Raw genomic sequence first — 22,766 nt, forward strand, 5'->3', positions numbered from 1 at the left:
CTATCTATCCATCCATCTATCTATCCATCTATCCATCTATCTATCTATCTATCTATCTATCTATATTTTTATTCCCATTGTTGCTTTTTATTTTTTTATTCTTATTGTAATATTTCTTTATTTTGTTTTCATTTAAACCCCCATTATTTACTTTTTACTTTTTTTTAAATTGATCTCAACTCTGTACACTGCTGCTGGAATTTTAATTTTCCTGAAGGAACTCTCTTGAAGGAATCAATAAAGTACTATCTATCTATCTATCTATCTATCTATCTATCTATCTATCTATCTATCTATCTATCTATCTATCTATCTATCTATCTATCTATCTATCTATCTATCTATCTATCTATCTATCTATCTATCTATCTATCTGTCTGTCTGTCTGTCTGTCTGTCTGTCTGTCTGTCTATCTATCTATCTATCTATCTATCTATCTATCTATCTATCTATCTATCTATCTATCTATCTACAACACCATTCATTGTATCATAATATAATTGAAAGAAATATTGGGACGCAAGAAACAGCATTGCTGCTAGTTAGAGTGCAACGTCATCATGGAGGCGGCGGCGGCATCCCCCCAGGGGCGGGGAGCTCCGGGCTTTACGAGGTGTACGTAAATGCATCACAGGGAGGTGTTTCCGCTGAAGCGTCGCCCGTCTGAAGATCCGCGGAGCCGGATTTCTACCGTGTCCCTCCCTCCCTTACACCGCCCACTCCTCCTGCTCTTTTTTCTCGCCGCATCCTCTTTCGACTGCGGGGATGGAGAAGTGCTACAAACTAGACGGGGAACACTGAAGACCCGAGTCGCAAGAAGAACGCGAAGGGGAGAGGACCGTGAAGCGGCCGTGAAGCGGAAGCTCAGTAACCATATGCTCGGTGTAAAAAAAAAAAAAAGCGGCTGCTGACATTTAACTGAAACTTATTTCCAACTAAACCACACCTTCGACGGTTCCTTTTTTTTTATTTTTATTATTTTTTTTTTTAACGGCGTGCCTTCACCTGTTTGGCCAGTTAGTCGCGGACTGCAGCAGCCTGAAGACGCATCACGTGACGCGCTGCAGGTTGGGAGCACAATTCAATTACATTGTCAACTTGTTCAAACAGAAGAACCGCAGTACCGACCTTTCCCCCGATTCCCCCGGTACTCAGCCATGTCTGGACGGACCGTGACCATCCCGGACGACCGGGCGTTCGCCAGCTTCAAGTCGGAGTGTCTGTGCGAGGAGGGCTGGAGTGGGACCTACGACAAGGCGGGCATCACCGTGTGGAGCCAGGCGCTGGAGGAGGGCAAGTCGGTGCACAAAATAAAAGTCAGTATTTACAACTTAAACATTGCCAGAATATAGTAAGTGCTGTCAAAAATACGTGCGATTAATTCATTATGATTAAAGGCCTACTGAAATGAGATTTTCCTACTTAAACAGGGATAGCAGGTCCATTCTATGTGTCATACTTTGATCATTTCGCGATATTGCCATATTTTTGCTGAAAGGATTTAGTAGAGAACATCGACGATAAAGTTCGCAACTTTTGGTCGCCAATAAAAAAGCATTGCCTGTACCGGAAGTAGCAGACGATGTGCGCGTGGCGTCACGGGTTGTGGAGCTCCTCACATCCTCACAGTGTTTACAATCATGGCCACCAGCAGCGAGAGCGATTCGGACAGAGAAAACGACGATTTCCCCATTAATTTGAGCGAGGATGAAAGATTCGTGGATGAGGAAATTTAGAATGAAGGACTAAAAAAAAAAGGCGGTTGCAGTGGAAGCAATTCAGATGTTATTAGACACATTTACAAGGATAATTCTGGAAAATCCCTTTTCTGCCTATTGTGTTGTTAGTGTTTTAGTGAGATTAAATAGTACCTGAAAGTCGGAGGGGTGTGGCCACGGGTGTGGTGACCGCGAGTGTCTCTGAGGGAAGTCACGCAGTCCGCTGATGTCTCCGGTAAGAGCAGATTTACTATCACAATTTTTTCTCACCGAAAACTCCCGGTTGACATGTGGTCGAGATCCATGTTCGCTTGACCGGACCGCTCTGTTCCATAGTAAAGCTTCACCTTCGGGAATTTTAAACATCGAAACACCGGCTGTGTTTGTGTGGCTAAAGGATAAAAGCTTCCCACCTCCATCTTTCTACTTTGACTTCTCCAATATTAATTGAACAAATTGCAAAAAATTCAGCAACACAGATGTCCAGAATACTGTGTAATTATGCTACTGAAACCCACTACTACCGACCACGCAGTCTTATAGTTTATATATCAATGATGAAATATTAACATTGAAACACATGGCAATACGCCCGGGTTAGTTTACTAAATTGTTATTTTAAATTTCGCGCGAAGTATCCTGTTGAAAACGTTGCGGTATGATGACGCTTGCGCGTGATGTCACAGATTGTAGCAGACATTTTGATCCAGCACCGATCACAGCTATAAGTGTCTACTTTAAAGGCCTACTGAAATTAGATTTTCTTATTTAAACGGGGATAGCAGGTCCATTCTATGTGTCATACCTGATCATTTCGCAATATTGCCATATTTTTGCTGAAAGGATTAAGTAGAGAACATCGACGATAAAGTTCGCAACTTTTGGTCGTTAATAAAAAAGCCTTGCCTGTACCGGAAGTAGCAGACGATGTGCGCGTGACGTCACGGGTTGTGGAGCTCCTCACATCCTCACATTGTTGACTGTGGCTCCGAAATGACAACACAGGCTCGGCTTCCTAAACACAGGCTCTTTACTTTGGGTTTATGCCGTGAAAACTACAGGACAAGACATGAAATACAATAGTTTTAGACATAGTTCAGTCACAGGCAAATAAAGTGCTAAACAAAATAGCTACCTCGTGGCCGCCTGCCACTTCGGAGGTTCTTGGGCAGCAAATATTTCAGTCTTGTGCAACTAAATGAGCGTACAATAATTAAACCAATGCTCTTCACGAATATACAGAACAATTCGACACAATATGACAAATACCTTGTTCAGCTTGCCAAATGTTCTTGCTGCTGCTGATGGCTCAAAGTCTTTTGCATGTCAGGGCGAATGCAGATCTCGCAACCCCTAATACTACACCAAAACCTCGCGCGAATAGCGGTGTAACAAAGGAAATGAATTGCCCTTTTAATAGTAAACAAAATGTGTCTTATTTACAAGAAATGTAACATGAATTCACAACCATAATAATTTTCAACAAAAAATATTAACTCTTAAAACAAAAAATATTAAGTGTAAGTTTCAACCACACTTACATTGACAATCATGGCCACCAGCAGCGAGAGCTATTCGGACTGAGAAAGCGACGAGTTCCCCATTAATTTGAGAGAGGATGAAAGATTCTTGGATGAGGAAAGTGAGAGTGAAGGACTAGAAAAGAAAGAAAAAAAGACGAGGGCAGTGGGAGCGATTCAGATGTTATTAGACACATTTACTAGGATAATTCTGGAAAATCCCTCATCTTCTTATTGTGTTGCTAGTGTTTGAGTGAGATTAAATAGTACCTGAGGCGAGTGTCTCTGAGGGAAGTCACGCAGCTGCAGCAGGACGGAAGCTCCGCTGATGTCTCCGGTAAGAGCAGAATTATTACCACAATTTTCTCACCGAAAAGTCCCGGTTGACATGTGGTCGAGATCCATGTTCGCTTGACCGGACCGCTCTGTTCCATAGTAAAGCTTCACCTTCGGGAATTTTAAACAACGAAACACCGGCTGTGTTTGTGTGGCTAAACGCTAAAAGCTTCCCACCTCCATCTTTCTACTTTGACTTCTCCAATATTAATTGAACAAATTGCAAAAGATTCAGCAACACAGATGTCCAGAATACTGTGTAATTATGCGATTAAAGGCCTACGGAAACCCACTACTACCGACCACGCAGTCTTATAGTTTATACATCAATAATGAACTCTTAACATTGCAACACATGCCAATACGGCCTGGTTAGTTCACTAAATTGCAATTTTAAATTTTGCGCGAAGTATCCTGTTGAAAACGTTGCGGTATGATGACGCTTGTGCGTGACGTCACGGATTGTAGCGGACATTTTGATCCAGCACCGATCACAGCTATAAGTGGTCTGCTTTGAAGGCCTACTGAAATGAGATTTTCTTATTTAAACGGGGATAGCAGGTCCATTCTATGTGTCATACTTGATCATTTCGCTATATTGCCATATTTTTGCTGAAAGGATTTAGTAAAGAACATCGACGATAAAGTTCGCAACTTTTGGTCGCAAATAAAAAAGCCTTGCTTGTACCGGAAGTAGCAGACAATGTGCGCGTGACGTCACGGGTTGTGGAGCTCCTCACATCCTCACATTGTTTACAATCCTGGCCACCGGCAGCGAGAGCGATTCGGACCGAGAAAGTGACAATTTCCCCATTAATTGGAGCGAGGATGAAAGATTCGTGGATGAGGAAAGTGAGAGTGAAGGACTAGAGCAGTGTTTTTCAACCACTGTTTGCCGTGGAACGCAGTCTGGTGTGCCGTGGGTGATTATCTAGTTTCACCTATTTGGGTTAAAAATATTTTTGCAAACCAGTGATTATAGTCTGCAAATTATGTGTTGTTGTGTGGTCGGTGCTGTCTCGAGCTCGGGAGAGTAACCGTGTATCAGTAGGTGGCAGCAGGTAGATAATTGCTTTGTAGATGTCGGAAACAGCGGGAGGCAGCGTCCAGGTTAAAAGGTGTCTTATGCTTAAACCAAAAATGGCGTAGTGGGTAGAGCGGCCGTGCCAGAAACCTGAGGGTTGCAGGTTCGCTTCCCACCTATTGACATCCAAATCGCTGCCGTTGTGTCCTTGGGCAGGACACTTCACCCTTTGCCCCCGGTGCCGCTCACACCGGTGAATGAATGATGAATGAATGATTGGTGGTGGTCGGAGGGGCCGTAGGCGCAAACTGGCAGCCACGCTTCCGTCAGTCTACCCCAGGGCAGCTGTGGCTACAGATGTAGCTTACCACCACCAGGTGTGAATGAATGATGGGTTCCCACTTCTCTGTGAGCGCTTTGAGTATATAACAATAGAAAAGCGCGATATAAATCTAATCCATTATTATTATTATTATTATTATTATTATTATTATAAAAGGCGAGTGAGAAGCTTAGGGAAGGCTATGAAGAACGAAACTAAGAATGAACTGGCTACAAAGTAAACAAAAACAGAATGCTGGACGACAGCAAAGACTTACTGTGGAGCAAAGGTGGCGTCCACAATATATATCCGAACATGACATGACAATGAACAATGTCCCCACAAAGAAGGATAAAAACAATAAAATATTCTTAATTGCTAAAATCAAGTAAATGCTGGAAATATTGCTAAAGGAAGACATGAAACTGCTACAGGAAAATACCAAAAAAAGAAAAAAAGCCACCAAAATAGGAGCGCAAGACAAAAACTAAAACACTACACACAGGAAAACAGCAAACAACTCAAAATAAGTCACGGCGTGATGTGACAGGTGGTGACAGTCCACCTACTTTGAGACAAGAGCTATATTGATGCATGGTTGGTTAAGGTTTAAAATCATCCAACAATTGCAACAACAACTTTTTACTGTCAACTTAGTTTCGTTTTTTAATGATTTCTGCTGGTGGTGTGCCTCCGGATTTTTTCAACGCAAAAAATGTGCTTTGGCTCAAAAAAGTTGAAAAACACTGATCTAGAAGGCCTCACAGACAACAACGCATGATCTGATTGGCTATTGCAATTGTCGATCACTGTTTGTCTTGCTGAATCTAAAGGCTTCTGGCAGATTTGGTACAGCATGGCAACATAAGCGAGCTGAATTCTGATTGGATAAACACTATAAGCTAAAAACAACAGCTGGAAGGAGCATTATATGACATGAAGAAAACATGAATACTTTTAGATATTTAGGGAAAGTAAATTAAAAATTTCATTTATGTTTAATTATGATTATGATTTATGGTTATGTTAGGCCATAGGGATGCGCGGTTTGCGGTCTCATCCGCGGTGTTCGCTGATAAACCGCGGGTCGGACGGTTGACATGACGAAAACATAGACGTTAATTAGATTCGGGCGGGTGGCGGTTAAACCATCTGGAAATATTTGATATACATGCTTCTAGGATCGGTGTTATTTGCCATTCAAAGAGCCATTTAAGACCCGTGTCATAAAGCGAAGAAGACAATAGGAGAGGCTATTATTCTCTTAAATGACTGCCGGCAGTCACGCAGATAATAAGAATTAGGGCGTGCTATGAAGCTATTGGCTGTGTCGCCTTATACAACATGTACGATCTGTTTGTCAGTCCGGCATCATGTTGTTTGTGGCTTCCGCAGCAACAGGCACACGACTGCAAGGCATACTGGGTGACACAGAGTACACTAATGGTTGTGATATAAACAATTTTAACACTCTTAGTAATATGCACCACGCTGTGAAGCCACACCAATTAAGAACGACAAACACATTTCGGGAGAACATCCTCACAGTAACACAACATAAACGCAACACAACAAATACCCAGAATCCTTTGTATTCATGAGATTTCCTGACTATTTTATACACCCCGCTAACAGCAAACCCTGCCACCCCCGTGCGCCGGTAAGGTGGGCGGAGTTGCGGGCGCGGGGGTGTAAAATATATTCAGGAATTATCACGGATACAAAGAATTCTGGGTATTTGTTGTGTTGCGTTTATGTTGTGTTACTGTGAGGATGTTGTCCCGAAATATGTTTGTCAATCTTGTATTGTGTGGCTTCACAGCGTGGCGCATATTAGTAAGTGTTAAAGTTGTTTATATCACAACCATCAGTGTACTCTGTATCACCCAGTATGCCTTTCAATCTTGTTCGTGCAATTGCGGAAGCTGCACACAACATGTTGCCGGACCAACAATCGGTTCGCACATGTTGTTGAAGGTGTTTAAGGCAATGGTTTCACAACACGCCCATATTCTTGTCATCAGGATGAACGCTATTGGATAGTCGCCAATTGTTTTCATTACTCTGTGAAACAGGTTTAAATAGCTCTGTGAGTGGTAAAGACGGCCGACATCTTATATATATCAGTGGGCGGTTGGCGGGCGGGTACGGTCCTGATAAAATGTTGGTTTGGGTGGACGGCGGGTGGATGATATAATTGCCTATCCGCGCATCTCTATTAGGCCAGCACAGAATGCCTTGCAAACACACAGCTAGAATGTGTCATCAGCATGCATTATCATCATATAATGATAGTATTAAAAGCTCTATTTTCGGCCACAATTATATCATCCGTATCGCGCAACCCAAGTATAAAGTTAGTTTAATGCGGGTCACGACACACCCGGAAGTGACGCCATTTCTCTACAGCTCGTGTTATATATAATCGGCAAATCGTGGCTAAAAGCAAGGCATCATTCCAACTAATACAAAACCATAAACACACTTCTAAAAGGTCTTTAAGTCACTCACATTCACCCTCCCCCACTACTTAAAGCTGCTAACATCAGTCTCGTGACAGAGTGAGTCCTTCTTTTCACCGTTACTTTGTATGATCTTTGCTACTGTTGTTGCTTTCAGTCAAGCACAAACAGTGACATTTACTGTTTACTGTAGCCTAGCGAGGTGGGGCAGGGTTATTTATAGAGCACAATTGGTACGCACGGGAATCTAAAGTGCTTTACAGATGCATTCAATTACAAGAAGGGGAATACAAATAAAATAATAAACAAAATCATTAATTAATTCAACTAAAATCAAATAATGTCGATAAATACTTGAATGTGCTCAGAAAGAATCATTATACACACTTAAGAGCTTTATCAAATAAATAGACACACTATATACTTTCTAAGGAGACATTGAATTATGTTACAAAATGAGGATAGGAAGTAATAATGTGCTACTAAATTGCTATGAATTGGAAAAGTGGTAGGATTAAATAAGCTTGGCTTCTTCCTACTCCTTTTCGAGAACATGTTTTAAAGAGATCTAAATGTGTAAACTATATGACATATCATGCATTCATGTTCGAAATCAATTTAAACCAACCAACTTTATAAGTTAGAGTGTTCAAATATCTATATTTTTTCTTGACCCCGTAAGGGACAAGCGGTAGAAAATGGATTTTGTAAATCTGATTTCTTATTGACTTCCTGTTGTTGACACCTTTGCGTTTTGCTCACACGTTAATGTGTTTTTTGTACAAGTTTAGATTGGGTTAGGGCAGGGGTGTCAAACTCAAATGCAGAGTGGGCCAAAATTTAAAACTGAACAAAGCCGCAGGCCAAAGTTGAACAAATTAACCTTTTTTTTTGGGACCCAAACAAGTTTTGCATTGAAAATTGAACAAGCAAGGCTTATATAACTATAGTGACATGCAAAATCGAGCTTCTAATAATAAATAAAAATCAATGGCATATCAAATAAAACTTGAATGCCTCTTTTCTTTTTAGAGCCTTCTGAGGTAAATATCAAAATTAACTTTTTCCAGGGATAATAATATTGAAAATAAAATAACAACAAATGAATCAAACATTCAAGCCTTGAGATAGTGCATGAATTAAACTTTAATTATTGCTCAGTCTGTCTATCTGTGTTGGCCCTGCGATAAGGTGGCGACTTGTCCAGGGTGTACGCTGCCTTCCGCCCGATTGTAGCTGAGATAGGCGCCAGCGCCCCCCGTGACCCCAAAAGGGAGTAAGCGGTAGGAAATGGATGGATGGATGGATATTGCTCAGTTTGCTACACTGATTTGCTTTAACACTGAATATGGAACAAGCAACGCTTATATAACTTAATAGTGCAAAATCAACTTTCAAAAAACAAACGAAAAAACATCAATGGTATATTAAATAATTTTTTAATAAAAACATGTAATGCCTCTTTTCTATTTACAGCCTTCTGAGGTAAATATCAACATTAACTTTTTCCACAGGCTGATACATTTGAAAATAAAATAATGAAGTGGGCGGGGTTCGGTGGTAGCAGGGGTGTATATTGTAGCATCCCGGAAGAGTTAGTGCTGCAAGGTTCTGGGTATTTATTCTGTTTGTTGTGGTTACGGTGCGGATGTTCTCCCGAAATGTGTTTGTCATTCTTGTTTGGGGTGGGTTCACAGTGTGGCGCATATTTGTAACGGTGTTAAAGTTGTTTATACGGCCACCCCTCAGTGTGACCTGTATGGCTGTTGACCAAGTATGCGTTGCATCCACTTGTGTGTGTCTGTGTGTGTGTGTGTTAAAGCCCATATATTATGTGACTTGGCCGGCACGCTGTTAATAAGCAGGAAAAGCGGACGTGACGACAGGTTGTAGAGGACGTTAAAGGCAGTGCCTTTAAGGCACGCCCCTAATATTGTTGTCCGGATGGAAATCGGGAGAAATTCGGGCTAATGGTTGCCCCGGGAGATTTACGGGAGGGGCACTGAACTTCAGGAGTCTCCCAGGAAAATCGGGAGGGTTGGCAAGTATGAGTATTAGCGGTGAATGCCGCTGTATAATACCGGCGGGCCAGCTCTAATGTTAATTTTATATTGCCTCAAGGGCCACATTTAATTACACGGCGGGCCAGAGTTTGACATCCATGGGTTAGGGTGTTTGTAATGGGGAAAGACGTTAATGTCTCACAATAACATTTAAGATAGCTAGTCATTAGCCCATTAGCTTGTTACTCAAATAAATGGGTTGTATTAGCGGGCCGTGAGTTTTTGGAGGTATGGTTATCCATCACGGTTTAAAGGCCTACTGAAATGAGATTTTCTTATTCAAACGGGGATAGCAGGTCCATTCTATGTGTCATACTTGATCATTTTGCGATATTGCCATATTTCTGCTGAAAGGATTTAGTAGAGAACATCGACGATAAAGTTTGCAACTGTCGGTGTTAAGAGAAAAAACCTGCCTCTACTGGAAGTCGCAGACGATGACGTCGCAAGTGTGGGGGCTCCTCACATATTCACATTGTTTATAATGGGAGCCTCCAACAAAAAGTGCTATTCGGACTGAGAAAACGACAATTTCCCCATTCATTTGAGCAATGATGAAAGATTCGTGTTTGAGGATATTGATAGCGACGGACTAGAAAAGAAAAAAAAAAGAGTTAAAAAAAAAGCGCAAATGCATTGGGACGGATTCCGATGTTTTTAAACACATTTACTGGGATAATTCTGAGAAATCCCTTAACTTTCTATTGTGTTGCTAGTGTTTTAGTGAGTTTAATAGTACCTGATAGTCGGAAGGGTGTCTCCACGGGTGTGTTGACGCCAATGTCTCAGGGAAGTCGACGGCAGCTTCATGGACGGCCCAAGCTCATCTTTTCTCCGGTAAGAAGCGACTTTTTAACCACAATTTTCTCACCGAAACCTGCTGGTTGACATTCGGTAGGATCCATGTTCGCTTGACCGCGCTCTGATCCATAGGAAATTTTCACCTCCGGGAATTTTAAACAAGGAATCACCGTGTGTTTGTGTGGCTTAAGCTTCCCAAGTCCATCTTTCTACTTTGACTTCTCCAATATTAATTGAACAAATTGCAAAAGATTCAGCAACACAGATCTCCAAAATTCTGTGTAATTATGCCGTTAAAGCAGACGACATTTAGCTGTGTGTGTGCGTAGCGCTCATACTTCCTAAAAACGCGTGACGTCTTGCGTACACGTCATCATTACACGACGTTTTCAAGACGTAACTACCGGGAAATTTAAAATTGTAATAAGTAAACTAAAAAGGCCGTATTGGCATGTGTTGCAATGTTAATATTTCATCATTGATATATAAACTATCAGACTGCGTGGTGGGTAGTAGTGGGTTTCAGTAAACCTTTAATGATCATTTTTATTTAAAACAGTTACCCCAGTTTATCATTAATGCCGCTAATCGTTAAATTTCTTGTTGTTACGAGCAATTGGGGTGTTTATGATAACTTTTACGAAACTCCAGACGGTTAGTATTACCGTTTTAAATTTAAAATGACCAAAAAAACATGATCGTAATCTGAGCTTTAACTAAATCAGACTGACTTGCGCTAGCTCGCTAGTAAAAATGCTAACATGAAAACAAGAGACACTAATATCTTTCCCCATTAAGAATCTACATACCCCAATCCAAATGTATATAAGCACATTGCTATTTGAGCAAGTAAGCTGTTCATTTGTGCACCTTTAACCTACAAGAATACAGGCCAAGTTGTTTTTACGGTACGTTCAGGGACTGCTGAACAGGATGCCACAATGCCTGCCAGAAAGAACAAATAATAATAATATATAAATATTTTTTTTACACACTTCTCATTTAAGTTTATAATAATGCTACAGAACAAACCAATATTTAAAACAATAAAAGCCATTGAAACATAAGATACTGAGACTAAAATACTATCAGTGAAGCAAAAGAAACCCAAAATATGCAATGTAGTTTTTTCTAACAGTGTGTCGATTTGTTTTAGTTATTTAAAAAAACTCGGTCAAAATATTTTAGTGTGTGTATAAGTGTCAGGTTTAAACACTGATGACATCTATTAAACAAGAATTAAACAGAGACAGAATTAAATTTGGCTCAATGGAGGAGAGACGTCTGGGCTGTACTCTTGTACAGTCTCCATCACGCTCTGGCGAAAGATTGTACGCCACCTCTTTTATTTGGACTTTCCCTGATTACATGGCAACAGCTGTTTCTAAAGGTACATGGGTCGTAAACAGCCATCGCCTTGGGTTACAGAAGAGTTCAAAGAAAAGGTCGGGGACGTGGGTCGTAAACAGCCATCGCTTTTTGGTTACAGAACAGTTAAAATAGTCGAAAAAACGGAAAATAACAGAGCTGAGACCCGGTGTTTGTAATGTGTTGAAAATGAAAATGGCGGCTGTATTACCTCAAAGACGTCACGTTCTGACGTCATCACCACATGAGTGATAAACAGAAAGGCGTTTAATTCGCCAAAATTCACCCATTTAGAGTTCGGAAATCGGTTAAAAAAATATATGGTCTTTTTTCTGCACCATCAAGGTATATATTGACGCTTACATAGGTCTGGTGATAATGTTCCCCTTTAAGCGATTCAACAGATTACGCATGTATTGAAACAGATGGTCGGAGTATGGAGGCAGATAGCGAAAACGAAATTGAAGAAGAAATTGAAGCTATTGAGCGAATAGCTATTGACGCTATTTGGCCATAGCGTGGGTGTACCTAATGAAGTGGCCCATAGCATGGCTGCCTTAATAGCATCGCCAGTAAAATGTGCACACCAAACGATCAGGACTTTCGCATCTTGTGACACTGGAGCAACTTAAATCCGTCGATTGGTAAGTGTTTGTTTCGCATTAAATGTGGGTATCTAGTTTCAAATGTACATACAGCTAGCGTAAATAGCATGTTAGCATCGATTAGTGTAGCATGTTAGCATCGATTAGCTAGCAGTCATGCCGTGACCAAATATGTCTGATTAGCACATAAGTCAACAACATCAACAAAACTCACCTTTGTGATTTCGTTGACTTAATCGTTGCAAATGCATCTGCAGGTTATCCATACATCTCTGTGCCATGTCTGTCTTAGCATCGCCGGTAAAATGTGAAGACACTCTAGTACATTCTATGGGGGTCTGGCGGCAGATTTTTTGCCAGTGGTGCAACTTGAATCCCTCCCTGTTAGTGTTGTTACACCCTCCGACAACACACCGACGAGGCATGATGGTTCCAAAAAATAGTCGAAAAAACGGAAATTAACAGAGCTGAGACCCGGTGTTTGTAATGTGTAAATGAATATGGCGGGTGTGTTACCTCGGTGACGTCACGTTCTGACGTCATCGCGAAAAGAACGATAAGCAGAAAGGCGTTTAATTTGCCAAAATTCACCCATTTAGAGATCGGAAATCGGTTAAAAAAATACATGGTCTTTTTTCTGCAACATCAAGGTATATATTGACGCTTGCATAGGTTTGTTGATAATGTTCCCCTTTAAAAGAAATGGTCGTAAAACATTTCGAAAAAGAGGTCGCCCTGAGGGGAGTCAGGCCCTGCTTCCTCTCCGCTTTGTAGTTCTTGGGTCATGCAAATATCTTTCTGTGGATTACAATACATGAAAGAAACAGAACACCTTCATGTTGCTTACCAGTCTACACAGTGGAGTAGGTTCAAAGACAGCTTTTGTCTTCTCGCCGGGAACTTATTGACACACAAAGTTTTGTGACAACTTAGATACAATTATTCTGACAATAAGTACTTTATGAGCACTTTCAATAATACTGCAATCATAATGATAACACAATACCTGTGATTTGAAATATTCATACCAAGAGAGGTACCTGGGGTACCATTTTATCTGTTAAGAAAACTGAAAGTTTATTTAATAGTAGCGTCATTTTGGAGCAATTCTTCAGTCTGTGTTCCTTTTTTAATACAGACGTGTTTAAAACCAAGTCACAACAAACACACAAGGTGGCACGGTTTTATGACCATGATCCTCCATAGTAAGGAAATGATGTAACAAACTGCATCTAATAAATAAATCCTCTTATCTGGTAAAATAAGTGAGTTGTGATGTGTCTAAAGCACAAATGTTCGTTTTGGGAGGCGATGTGACAAATTGTGATGCCACTCCAAATGATTGTAGCAACTGTAAGGCGCCATCTGACACATTATTTTAGAACTCACTTATTACCATTTCGTTCTAAGAGAACAACCCAAATGATGCAAAATAGTTAGATGGAGATAGAGCTGTGAACAGGTTAGACAGGACTCACATACTGGCTTACTTGATGAAAACGTCACACACTCATTAGTGTTGGATTTAAGGTTAAATACCGCGTGCACTTTCTTATGGGTGTATCCGGGTGTGAACTCGTTTACCTTGTTAAATAAAGTGTGTGTGCACGCAGGGGCGTGTGTTTGTGTGCAAGGGTGTTATCTATGTGTGCAAGGGCAGGATTTTCCCAGCGTCCTCTTTCCTTCTAGAATCTGCAGTGTAAGAGCCAGTCAGGGTTGTATAGTGTTCTCATTAGCCTTGATGATTCCTCCAGGTACTGTACATCCTGATGGTGCTTCAGCTGAATCTTGTTTGCATCAGGACTGTGTGTGCGTGAGAGAGAGTGTACTGTAAGCAGAGGTCGGTAGTGACGCGCTACATTTACTCCGTTACATCTACTTGAGTAACTTTTGGGATAAATTGAACTTCTAAGAGTAGTTTTAATGCAACATACTTTTACTTGAGTATATTTATTTATAGAGAAGAAACGCAACTTTTACTCCGCTCCATTTATCTACATTCAGCTCGCTACTCGCTACTGATTTTTATTGATCTGTTACTGCACACTTTGTTTTGTTTTGTCAGAAGGACCTTCAAAGTAGGCTCTTATCACATGCCTGCATTTCACCAATCAAATGCAGTCACTGGTGACGTTTGACTCCCGTTTCACCAATCAAATGCAGTCACTGGTGACGTTTGACTACGTTTCACCAATCAAATGCAGTCACTGGTGACGTTTGACAATCAAACAGAGCCAGGCGGTCACATGATTAACCGCACCTTTTTTTTTATTATAAACCTTTATTTATAAATCTCAACATTTACAAACAGTTGAAAATAATAATCAAAGTAAGTACAAAAACAGTATAAAAACCGTACAAAACAGCGCCAGGGGGTTGTATATTCAAAGTAACTAAAATAGAATGCAAAAAAAAAAAAAAAAAAAATATATATATATATATATATATCTATTAAATAAACAAAGTGCAAAGCCATAGGCTCACTCAATCTCAGTAAATAACTCACATTTGGAACACAGCATCATCATTTTCACAGCTTTTTGGTTGTTAGGGTTAGAGTGTTTTAAGGGTTAGAGTGTTTTAATGTAGAGTTCAAAATCTTTTTTAAAGGCACAAAAAACAAGTCGGTATTGAGAAACTTACATTTATGAATATAAAAGTTAGACAATAGTATAATGAGGTTGCAAAGGTAAAATTTATTTTCAATTTTGTTTTCAATCCATGTAAAACCAAATATATATTATTTAATGTATATTATTGTTTTAGTTGCTTAAGAGATATTCATTGCTATTTTTATGTTTTTGTGCATTTCTTGTTGCCGTCATCATTAAACAAACAGGTTACTCATCAGTTACTCAGTACTTGAGTAGTTTTTTCACAACGTACTTTTTACTTTTACTCAAGTAAATATTTGGGTCCCTACTCCTTACTTTCACTTGAGTAATACATCTCTAAAGTAACAGTGCTCTTACTTGAGTACAATATCTGGCTACTCTACCCACCTCTGACTGTAAGGTGCTATTTATCCATACTTTTATAGAGGACAGGCTCAGCAAACAAAGAGAAGCATAAAGTACATTAAAAGTGCAAACAAAGGCACATGGGCAGTGTTTCTATTGTTAACTGGCACTTTAATGAAAGCTTGCATTTTTCAAGATCACTCAATCTGCTGTTTGTTTTGCCATCACAAAGATGAGCTTAACTCCGTCGCTGGTTGTATTGTTTACCTTACGTTTATACACAATCCATCGTGTGATGCTACTGTTTGTTGTCTTCCAGAAGGAACGGATGTACAAGTAAATGTGAATTAATTTGTTCCGGGCTGTGGTCAGGGTAATCGTTAGGGCTGCAACGATTAGTTGATTAAATCGATAAATTTTATTATAAAAAAGCTCTGAGTTGTATTTTATTGCGTTTATTAACAAAATAAAATAAAATCATGCCTGCATTAAGGAGGGTAAAACAAGCTAATGGAAGGTAAAAAATTATAAAACCATGTCCAATGTAGATAGAAGTTTAAATAACTGTAAAAGAGGATAACAATGAAAATACAAGGTCATTAAAATGGAAATAAAAGGTGAAGAAAAGGTAAAAGTAAGTACCAAAAAGTAAAATAGAAGATACAAAGGTAAAACTATATTGAAGGTAAAAAAAAAAAAAAAGGTTAAGAGAAGGTAAATACATGGTGAAATGAAGTAAAATGTAAATAGAAAGTAAATAAAATGTAAATGGAGCTAAAACAAGTTAAAGAGAGGGTAAACAAGTTAAATAAAAGGTAAATAAGGCAGAAAAAAGAAGGTAAAATCAAGATAAATAGAAGCTAAAACAAGGTAAATTAGATAAATACAGGTACAGCAATTCAAATTTAAGTTAATAAAAGCCAGAATATGGTATACAAAAGGTAATAGAAGGTAAAACAAGTTAAATAGAAGGTAAATTAAGTTATACGGTACAATAAGGTGAATGGAAGATAATGAAGGTTAAGGCAGGGAGAAAAATATTTGTATTTCAAGTTTTTACACCTGAATACACATTGAGGCTATATAATCAGTTTGATCCGGTTACTCGATTAATCAAACAATTAATTAGTTGAATTACATTAATCAATTATTAAAAAAATTGATAGTAGCAGCCCTAGTTATCGTAAATAATCATATTCATCATGTTTAACATTATACTGTGTTTATTGTCTGACATTCCAGTGTGTAGTTAAGGTTGTTGGCACACTACCAAAAAAAAGTAAAAAAAAAAAAAAAAGTTTTTTGTTACATTGTACAGTGCATCTGGATAGTATTCACAGCGCTTTAGTTTTTCCCCATTTTATGATACAGTCTTATTCCAAATTGGAATACATTCATTTTTGTCCTTAACAGTCTGCAGACAATACCCTGTAATGACAACGTGAAAGTTTTTTTTTTTTTAATTAAAAATGTTTTTAAGCGGTAAGAACTGGGACACTTGCCAGGATAGAGGGCAAGATGAATGCAGCAATGTGCAGAGACATTTTGGAAGAAAACCAACGCTTCCCATCCAACTTGATGTACCTTGAGAAGTGCTGCAAAGAGGAATTGGCGAAACTGCTCAAAGATAGGTGTGCCAAGCTTGCGGCATCGTATTCAAAAAGACTTGAGGGTGTAATTGCTGATAAAGATGCATCAACAAAGTACTGAGAAAAAGTTGTGAATAATTATGGATATGCGATTTTTTTAAATTTTATTTTTTTTAATAAATTAGCAAACATTTGTACTTTTCACATTGTCATTATGGGGTATTGTCTGTAGAATTTTGAGGACGAAAATGTATTCTTTCAATTTTGGAAGAAGACAAAACAAAATGTGGAAAAAGTGCAGCGCTGTTATTACTTCCTTAATATAGTATTTTGCTCCAACAATACATCGATTGAAGGTGACAGAGATCTTTTTGCATCTAAAAAGCAAATTTGAACAGTATTAGGATTATGAATACAATTTTTAGTTAAAAATGTTGATATGTTTCATTTATAATGCGAAGGAAAGTAAAAGTGAAGAACGTATACAGTGATAGTGACTTTGTAGGTACTACTTGAATGAATAAGCCTTGAATTATGACTAAAGACTCGCACCGAAACTACCATAAATACAAAGTACCGTAATGGCAGAAATGCCGACATAAAAATGAGATATAGTCACCGCTGTGTCAACTGTCATGACGGCATTACTCTGGATGTTAATTACCGGCATGAAATTCCATAAAGATAAAAAAGGAACACTTTTGGACAACGTATTTAAGTTTTCCTTTTTAAAAAAAATATCAGTTGAGGCAACATTCAAGCCCTGGTGCTGTTTCAAAATACTATGTAAATGATACCCAAGCCTAATCATGACAACCCTAAGATTAATTTAACTTTTAAGTCTAGTTTTCTACAGAAAATGTGTTTTGAACATTAAATTGTTGAACTTTTTGGTCATTCATTTGCATCAGTTTTAGCTTGCAACACCACACTCATAGTGTTTATGTAAACATGAAAGTGCTTAAAGGGACAAGGGGTGTTGTCATGACTTTTATCGCCCAGGCCAGGCCTTGTGTTGGTTTTGTGGGTGTTTTCCGTAAGTTTAGTGTTAGTTCCTGTCCAGCGCTCTTATTTCAATCAAGTCTATTAAGGCAATGGTTCTCAACCTTTTTTCAGTGCTGAAACTGAAAAATGTCAACATTTTTTTAATTCAAGTACCCCCTAATCAGAGCAAAGTATTTTTGGTTGAAAAAAAGAGATAAAAACATAAAATACAGCACTATGTCATCAGTTTCTGATTAATTGAATTGTATAACAGTGCAAAATATCGCTCATTTGTAGTGGTCTTTCTTGAACTATTTGGAAAAAAAGATGTAAAAATAACTAAAAACTTGTTGAAAAATAAACAAGTGATTCAATTATAAATAAAGATTTCTACACATTGAAGTAATCATCAACTTAAAGTGCCCTCTTTGGGGATTGTAATAGAGATCCAGCTGGATTCATGAACTTAATTCTAAACATCCATCCATTTTCTACCGCTTATTCCCTTTTGGGGTCGCGGGGGGCGCTACAATCGGGCGGAAAGCGGGGTACACCCTGGACAAGTCGCCACCTCATCGCAGGGCCAACACAGATAGACAAACATTCACACTCACATTCACACACTAGGGCCAATTTTAGTGTTGCCAATCAACCTATCCCCAGGTGCATGTCTTTGGAAGTGGGAGGAAGCCGGAGTACCCGGAGGGAACCCACGCATTCACGGGGAGAACATGCAAACTCCACACAGAAAGATCCCGAGCCTGGATTTGAACCCAGGACTGCAGGAACTTCGTATTGTGAGGCAGACGCACTAACCCATCTGCCACCGTGATGCCCTAATTCTAAACATTCCTTCACAAAAAAATTAATCTTTAACATCAATATTTATGGAACATGTCCACAAAAAAATCTGGCTGTCAACACTGAATATTGCATTGTTGCGTTTTTTTTTCTCAGTTTATGAACTTACATTCATATTTTGTTGAAGTATTATTCAATAAATATATCTATAATGGATTTTTGAATTGTTGATATATTTTTTTAAAATCTCACATACCCCTTGGCATACCTTCAAGTACCCCCAGGGGTACGTGTACCCCCATTTGAGAACCAATGACATAGTGCACTCTCAGCTGCACTAGCTCTTTATTTTTGTAACTGAATTCTTGCCTGCACGCTGCCTCCTGCTGTCCTCTACGTTTTCGATCACGACAACTACCGCTACCATGCGTCACAGAAGAAATTATATGAGAATTTTAATATTGCAGTAATTAAAATGACCGCAGTAGTCATTATTGTGGGTTTTGTTGAATATGCTCCAAAAGTACTTAAACACCAATGTTTTGACCCAGTTTTTTAAATAACTAAAATAAATAGACACACTGTTACAAAAAGTACCGTCTTGTTCTGTAGTTTTGGTTCTGTCTATTAAGAATGTGGCAAAATCATAGTGATTCCAGAGAACTTTTTGTCTTTAACTATGAGAATGTGTGAAGAATGCACTACCGACCTAATAAGACCTGCTATGTCCGAAAGGGAAAGAGATGATACGGTATTTTCTGCTCAGTGCTTGTTTGAGTCATCCAGTCACACACAGGATTCTCACAGGAATGAGGCAAACATACAACTTTAACTGCTGTATTAAGCTGTTTCACCTGGTTATTTTTTCCCATGTGGGAATTACTATTTATTAATTTAATGATTGATGTGTCGATGCAAATTTTTATTTAACCTGCCCACAAAAAAACTTGAGTATTCCTGTGTGGACAGGGCCTTAGTGTCAGGAAACTGACTTGTCACTTGTCTAAAATCCCTGGAGACTCCCAGGGTTGCCCCCGCTGACACAGAGGGGAGCTTCTGATTTACTACTGGCTGGCTGACTGGATAGATTTTTCTCTCCCCGTTTTGTTGTTGCTCACAAGTGTGTTGTCAGCACCCAAGGGAGCAAGTGATGAGAGATGACGGTTTGGAGAGAGGGAAAGAAGAACATGTGCGAGTGAGCAGACTGGAGTGGATGTGCAAGGGTCAAATGTCGTTTGATATAATGTCTGTGGGTAGTGGGTGAACAAAAGGGGCCATGTTATCCAACACCAACTATTTTTACCTCTTGGTACCTGTTTTTGAGTATTTGGTATTCCGATAAGTCCTGAAAATGTAAAATAAAACCATGGTTGCATGGTGGAGATATTAGTAAAATAATTTTGCACAAAAGTGCACTTTATTTGATTTAACAATTGTAGTGGCGTTCTGTACAAAAAGTACACTTTAATTTAGTGTTGTTTTGATAAGTCACCTTGGTGACATCATTCACCAAAGTGCACTTATAGCTTGTTTTAAAATGTCTCTGACAATCTTGCACTTTCTGTTGTGGAAATGACATAAAGGTTTGTGCCACTGCTTAATAACTGTTTGATAAATACAGTTTTGGTAGATGGACTTAGTTGTGATTTCCCTCTCTGCTTGAAAGTTTAAAATGAGCATATTTTAATGCAGTATGAACAAGAATGTTTTAAAGTAGACACATAGAATCATCATACTGGTGTGATTATATGCATCAAGTGTTAATTCAAGGCTAAGGCAAAATATCGAGATATATATGGTGTATCGTGACATGGCCTAAAAATATCGAGAAATTAATAAAAGGCCATAACGCCCAGCCCTAGTTACTGTACAAACTATTATTTTAAACAATAAATTCTTAGCCATTAAAACAAGAAATACAAAGACTAAAATACTATTAGTGAAGCATAAGAAACACAAACATACAAAATAGTGGCTTTTCTAACAGTGTCTATTTATTTTAGTTATTTAAAAAAAAACTTGTTCAAAAGATTCCAGTGTGTAAGAACTTTTTGAACAGTCATCAATCGGCTTAAAGATGTTCTATAAAACAAAATCTACGCACAATTTTGACCAAAGCTCCACCGTTATATGTTACATAGATGATGATACATATGATGACCCCTTTTCACATACTTTTTTAAAAAACCTGGGCAAATAATATTGTTTATCAAATACCAAAAACTGCTGTACAGGTTTACTGAGACAGTATCAACAAATATGGAAGCAGTCTTCATTAATAAAAAATAGTGAAAAATATATCTATGTATATACTGTATGTATGTATGTATGTATATATATATATATATATATATATATATATACTACTGTTTAAGACTTGACAAACCTAAACACATGTTAGTTTTCCGTCCGTCTGTCTTTGGTTTGTCTTACTTTAACTTTCTCCTCGGCTTCTCTATTTCCTACTTGTTGTTCCAGCCGTGGAGTTAACTGAATTAAAATGTAACGAAATTAAGCTGGTGTACTTGGCGGGCTGTTTGTCTCCACTTTGACCAGGATTCTCTCAAGCTCCTCCTGTTTCATTGAGCCTGTGAAGCGAATACAAACATCCATTATTCTCTTTTCGGATACAGTCAACTTGCGCTGTAGCCCCTCTTGTTTTGAATGAAACAACTGACTAGACCAGGGGTAGGGAACCTATGGCTCTAGAGCCAGATGTGGCTCTTTTGATGACTGCATCTGGCTCCCAGATTAATCTTAGCTAACATTGCTTAACACAATAAGTAATGAATAATTCCACTGGTAATCAGTGTTAAAAATAACATTCAAAATATGCATTTTTATCCATCCATCCGTTTTCTACCTCACCTGTTCAAGAAGTCAAGAATGCTAAGAAGTATTTTATTCATTATTAGTTAGTTTCAGAATAAAAATGTTATTGAAAAGAATAACAGACGTCTTATACCCTAATGTTGGTTTTACATACAAATGCACACATTTAGTTGTATTCAGTGTTAAAAAAATATTATATGGCTCTCACGGAAATACATTTTAAAATATTTGACTTCCATGGCTCTCTCAGCCAAAAAGGTTCCCGACCCCTGGACTAGACTAATAATTCGAAATGATACGTCCAGATCCTTTTTCTTGCGTGACTTCAGCAGCCCAAAATGCCTGAATCCGCGAGAGTTTATTTTAAAGTTGTGGCAAAAGTCGTGACGTTTTGAGGCTTAATTTACTTTCAATAAAACCAAAACAATATCCTAGGTATACTGTCTGTACCAGAGGTCTTTAACAGTTGGTCTGTGACACCCAGGGGGTCTGCAAAGTTAGTGCAGATTTATAATAAACACACAAACAAATAATCACATAATTAATGTGAGTATTTAAATATAGCTAGCAATTAGTGCTCTAGTTATCACCTAGCAATCAGCACACCCGTTGTCAGACAGCGATTTACGTACCAGTTGTCAGCTAGTGATTAGCTCTCGTGAAAACTTGTGAACCGATAGGGTACCGTTTATCTGGTAAAAGATACTGGTGGTCAAAGGCATATATTTTCTTTGTTAATACTGTAAATGTTAATTGTTTTTTTTAAATAAATCAAATTTTGTAAAACGTTTGAAATGAGCTTATTAGGATAACTACTCTGCAGCTGTTTTATTTAGAAAATTTTGAGTCTCAATTAGAGTTCCAAGTCAAGACGTTGGATCACAGTAGTGAATAGTTTATGTTGTGTTGGCGAGTCAGTTCAGTCTTTGCTAGTTAGTCTTTTTTTGTGCCCTAAATAGTGTTAATACAGTAAGTATTGTACTTATTACGCACTATCTGTTTGAGTGTGATGTGCCTCTTTGTTGTAGTTTCCATTAACAAATTTGGAGGTGTTGAAATCGCCATGTAAAATCGCCAATGCTAATCAGTAGCATATCAATAGCAAAGCCAATATACATTAAAATCAAGTTAGCACATTTTTGGAAAAGTGGAACCTACCTTAACTTACATTGGAGCGGGTGGAAGTTCCCTCCAAGTGGGTTCTGCTGATCACACACGTGAGCTGGGTTTAACAAGATTTTATTCGTCATCAAGTTTATCGCATGATATTCGACTTTTCAGTCCAACTCCTCCGTGTTCCGCGTGCTTCCGTCTCTCCAGGTCCTCCTGCTACCGGCCGCTACTGGTAAAAATAACAGGTAATTAGACAACTAGTCCCAGC

The 22,766-nt window shown here is 38.7% G+C and overlaps 1 protein-coding gene across 2 annotated transcripts in view; it reads left to right on the forward strand.

Moving 5' to 3' along the window:
• The first annotated feature begins 628 nt into the window (after nt 1-628).
• stard10 (StAR related lipid transfer domain containing 10) overlaps nt 629-22,766 on the forward strand; it is a 47,796-nt gene continuing 25,658 nt past the window's right edge. The window contains exons 1-2 of one of the 2 annotated variants that reach the window (XM_061919124.1): nt 629-1,067; nt 1,156-1,316. In XM_061919124.1, the coding sequence (XP_061775108.1) occupies nt 1,158-1,316 (159 nt within the window). In that variant the 5' untranslated portion in view covers nt 629-1,067; nt 1,156-1,157. Of the gene's footprint in view, nt 1,317-22,766 lie in introns of both variants that reach the window. The other variant, XM_061919123.1, reaches the window with a different exon arrangement.

This window comes from Nerophis ophidion, linkage group LG13, assembly GCF_033978795.1.
Source record: "Nerophis ophidion isolate RoL-2023_Sa linkage group LG13, RoL_Noph_v1.0, whole genome shotgun sequence".
Classification (NCBI taxonomy): domain Eukaryota; kingdom Metazoa; phylum Chordata; class Actinopteri; order Syngnathiformes; family Syngnathidae; genus Nerophis; species Nerophis ophidion.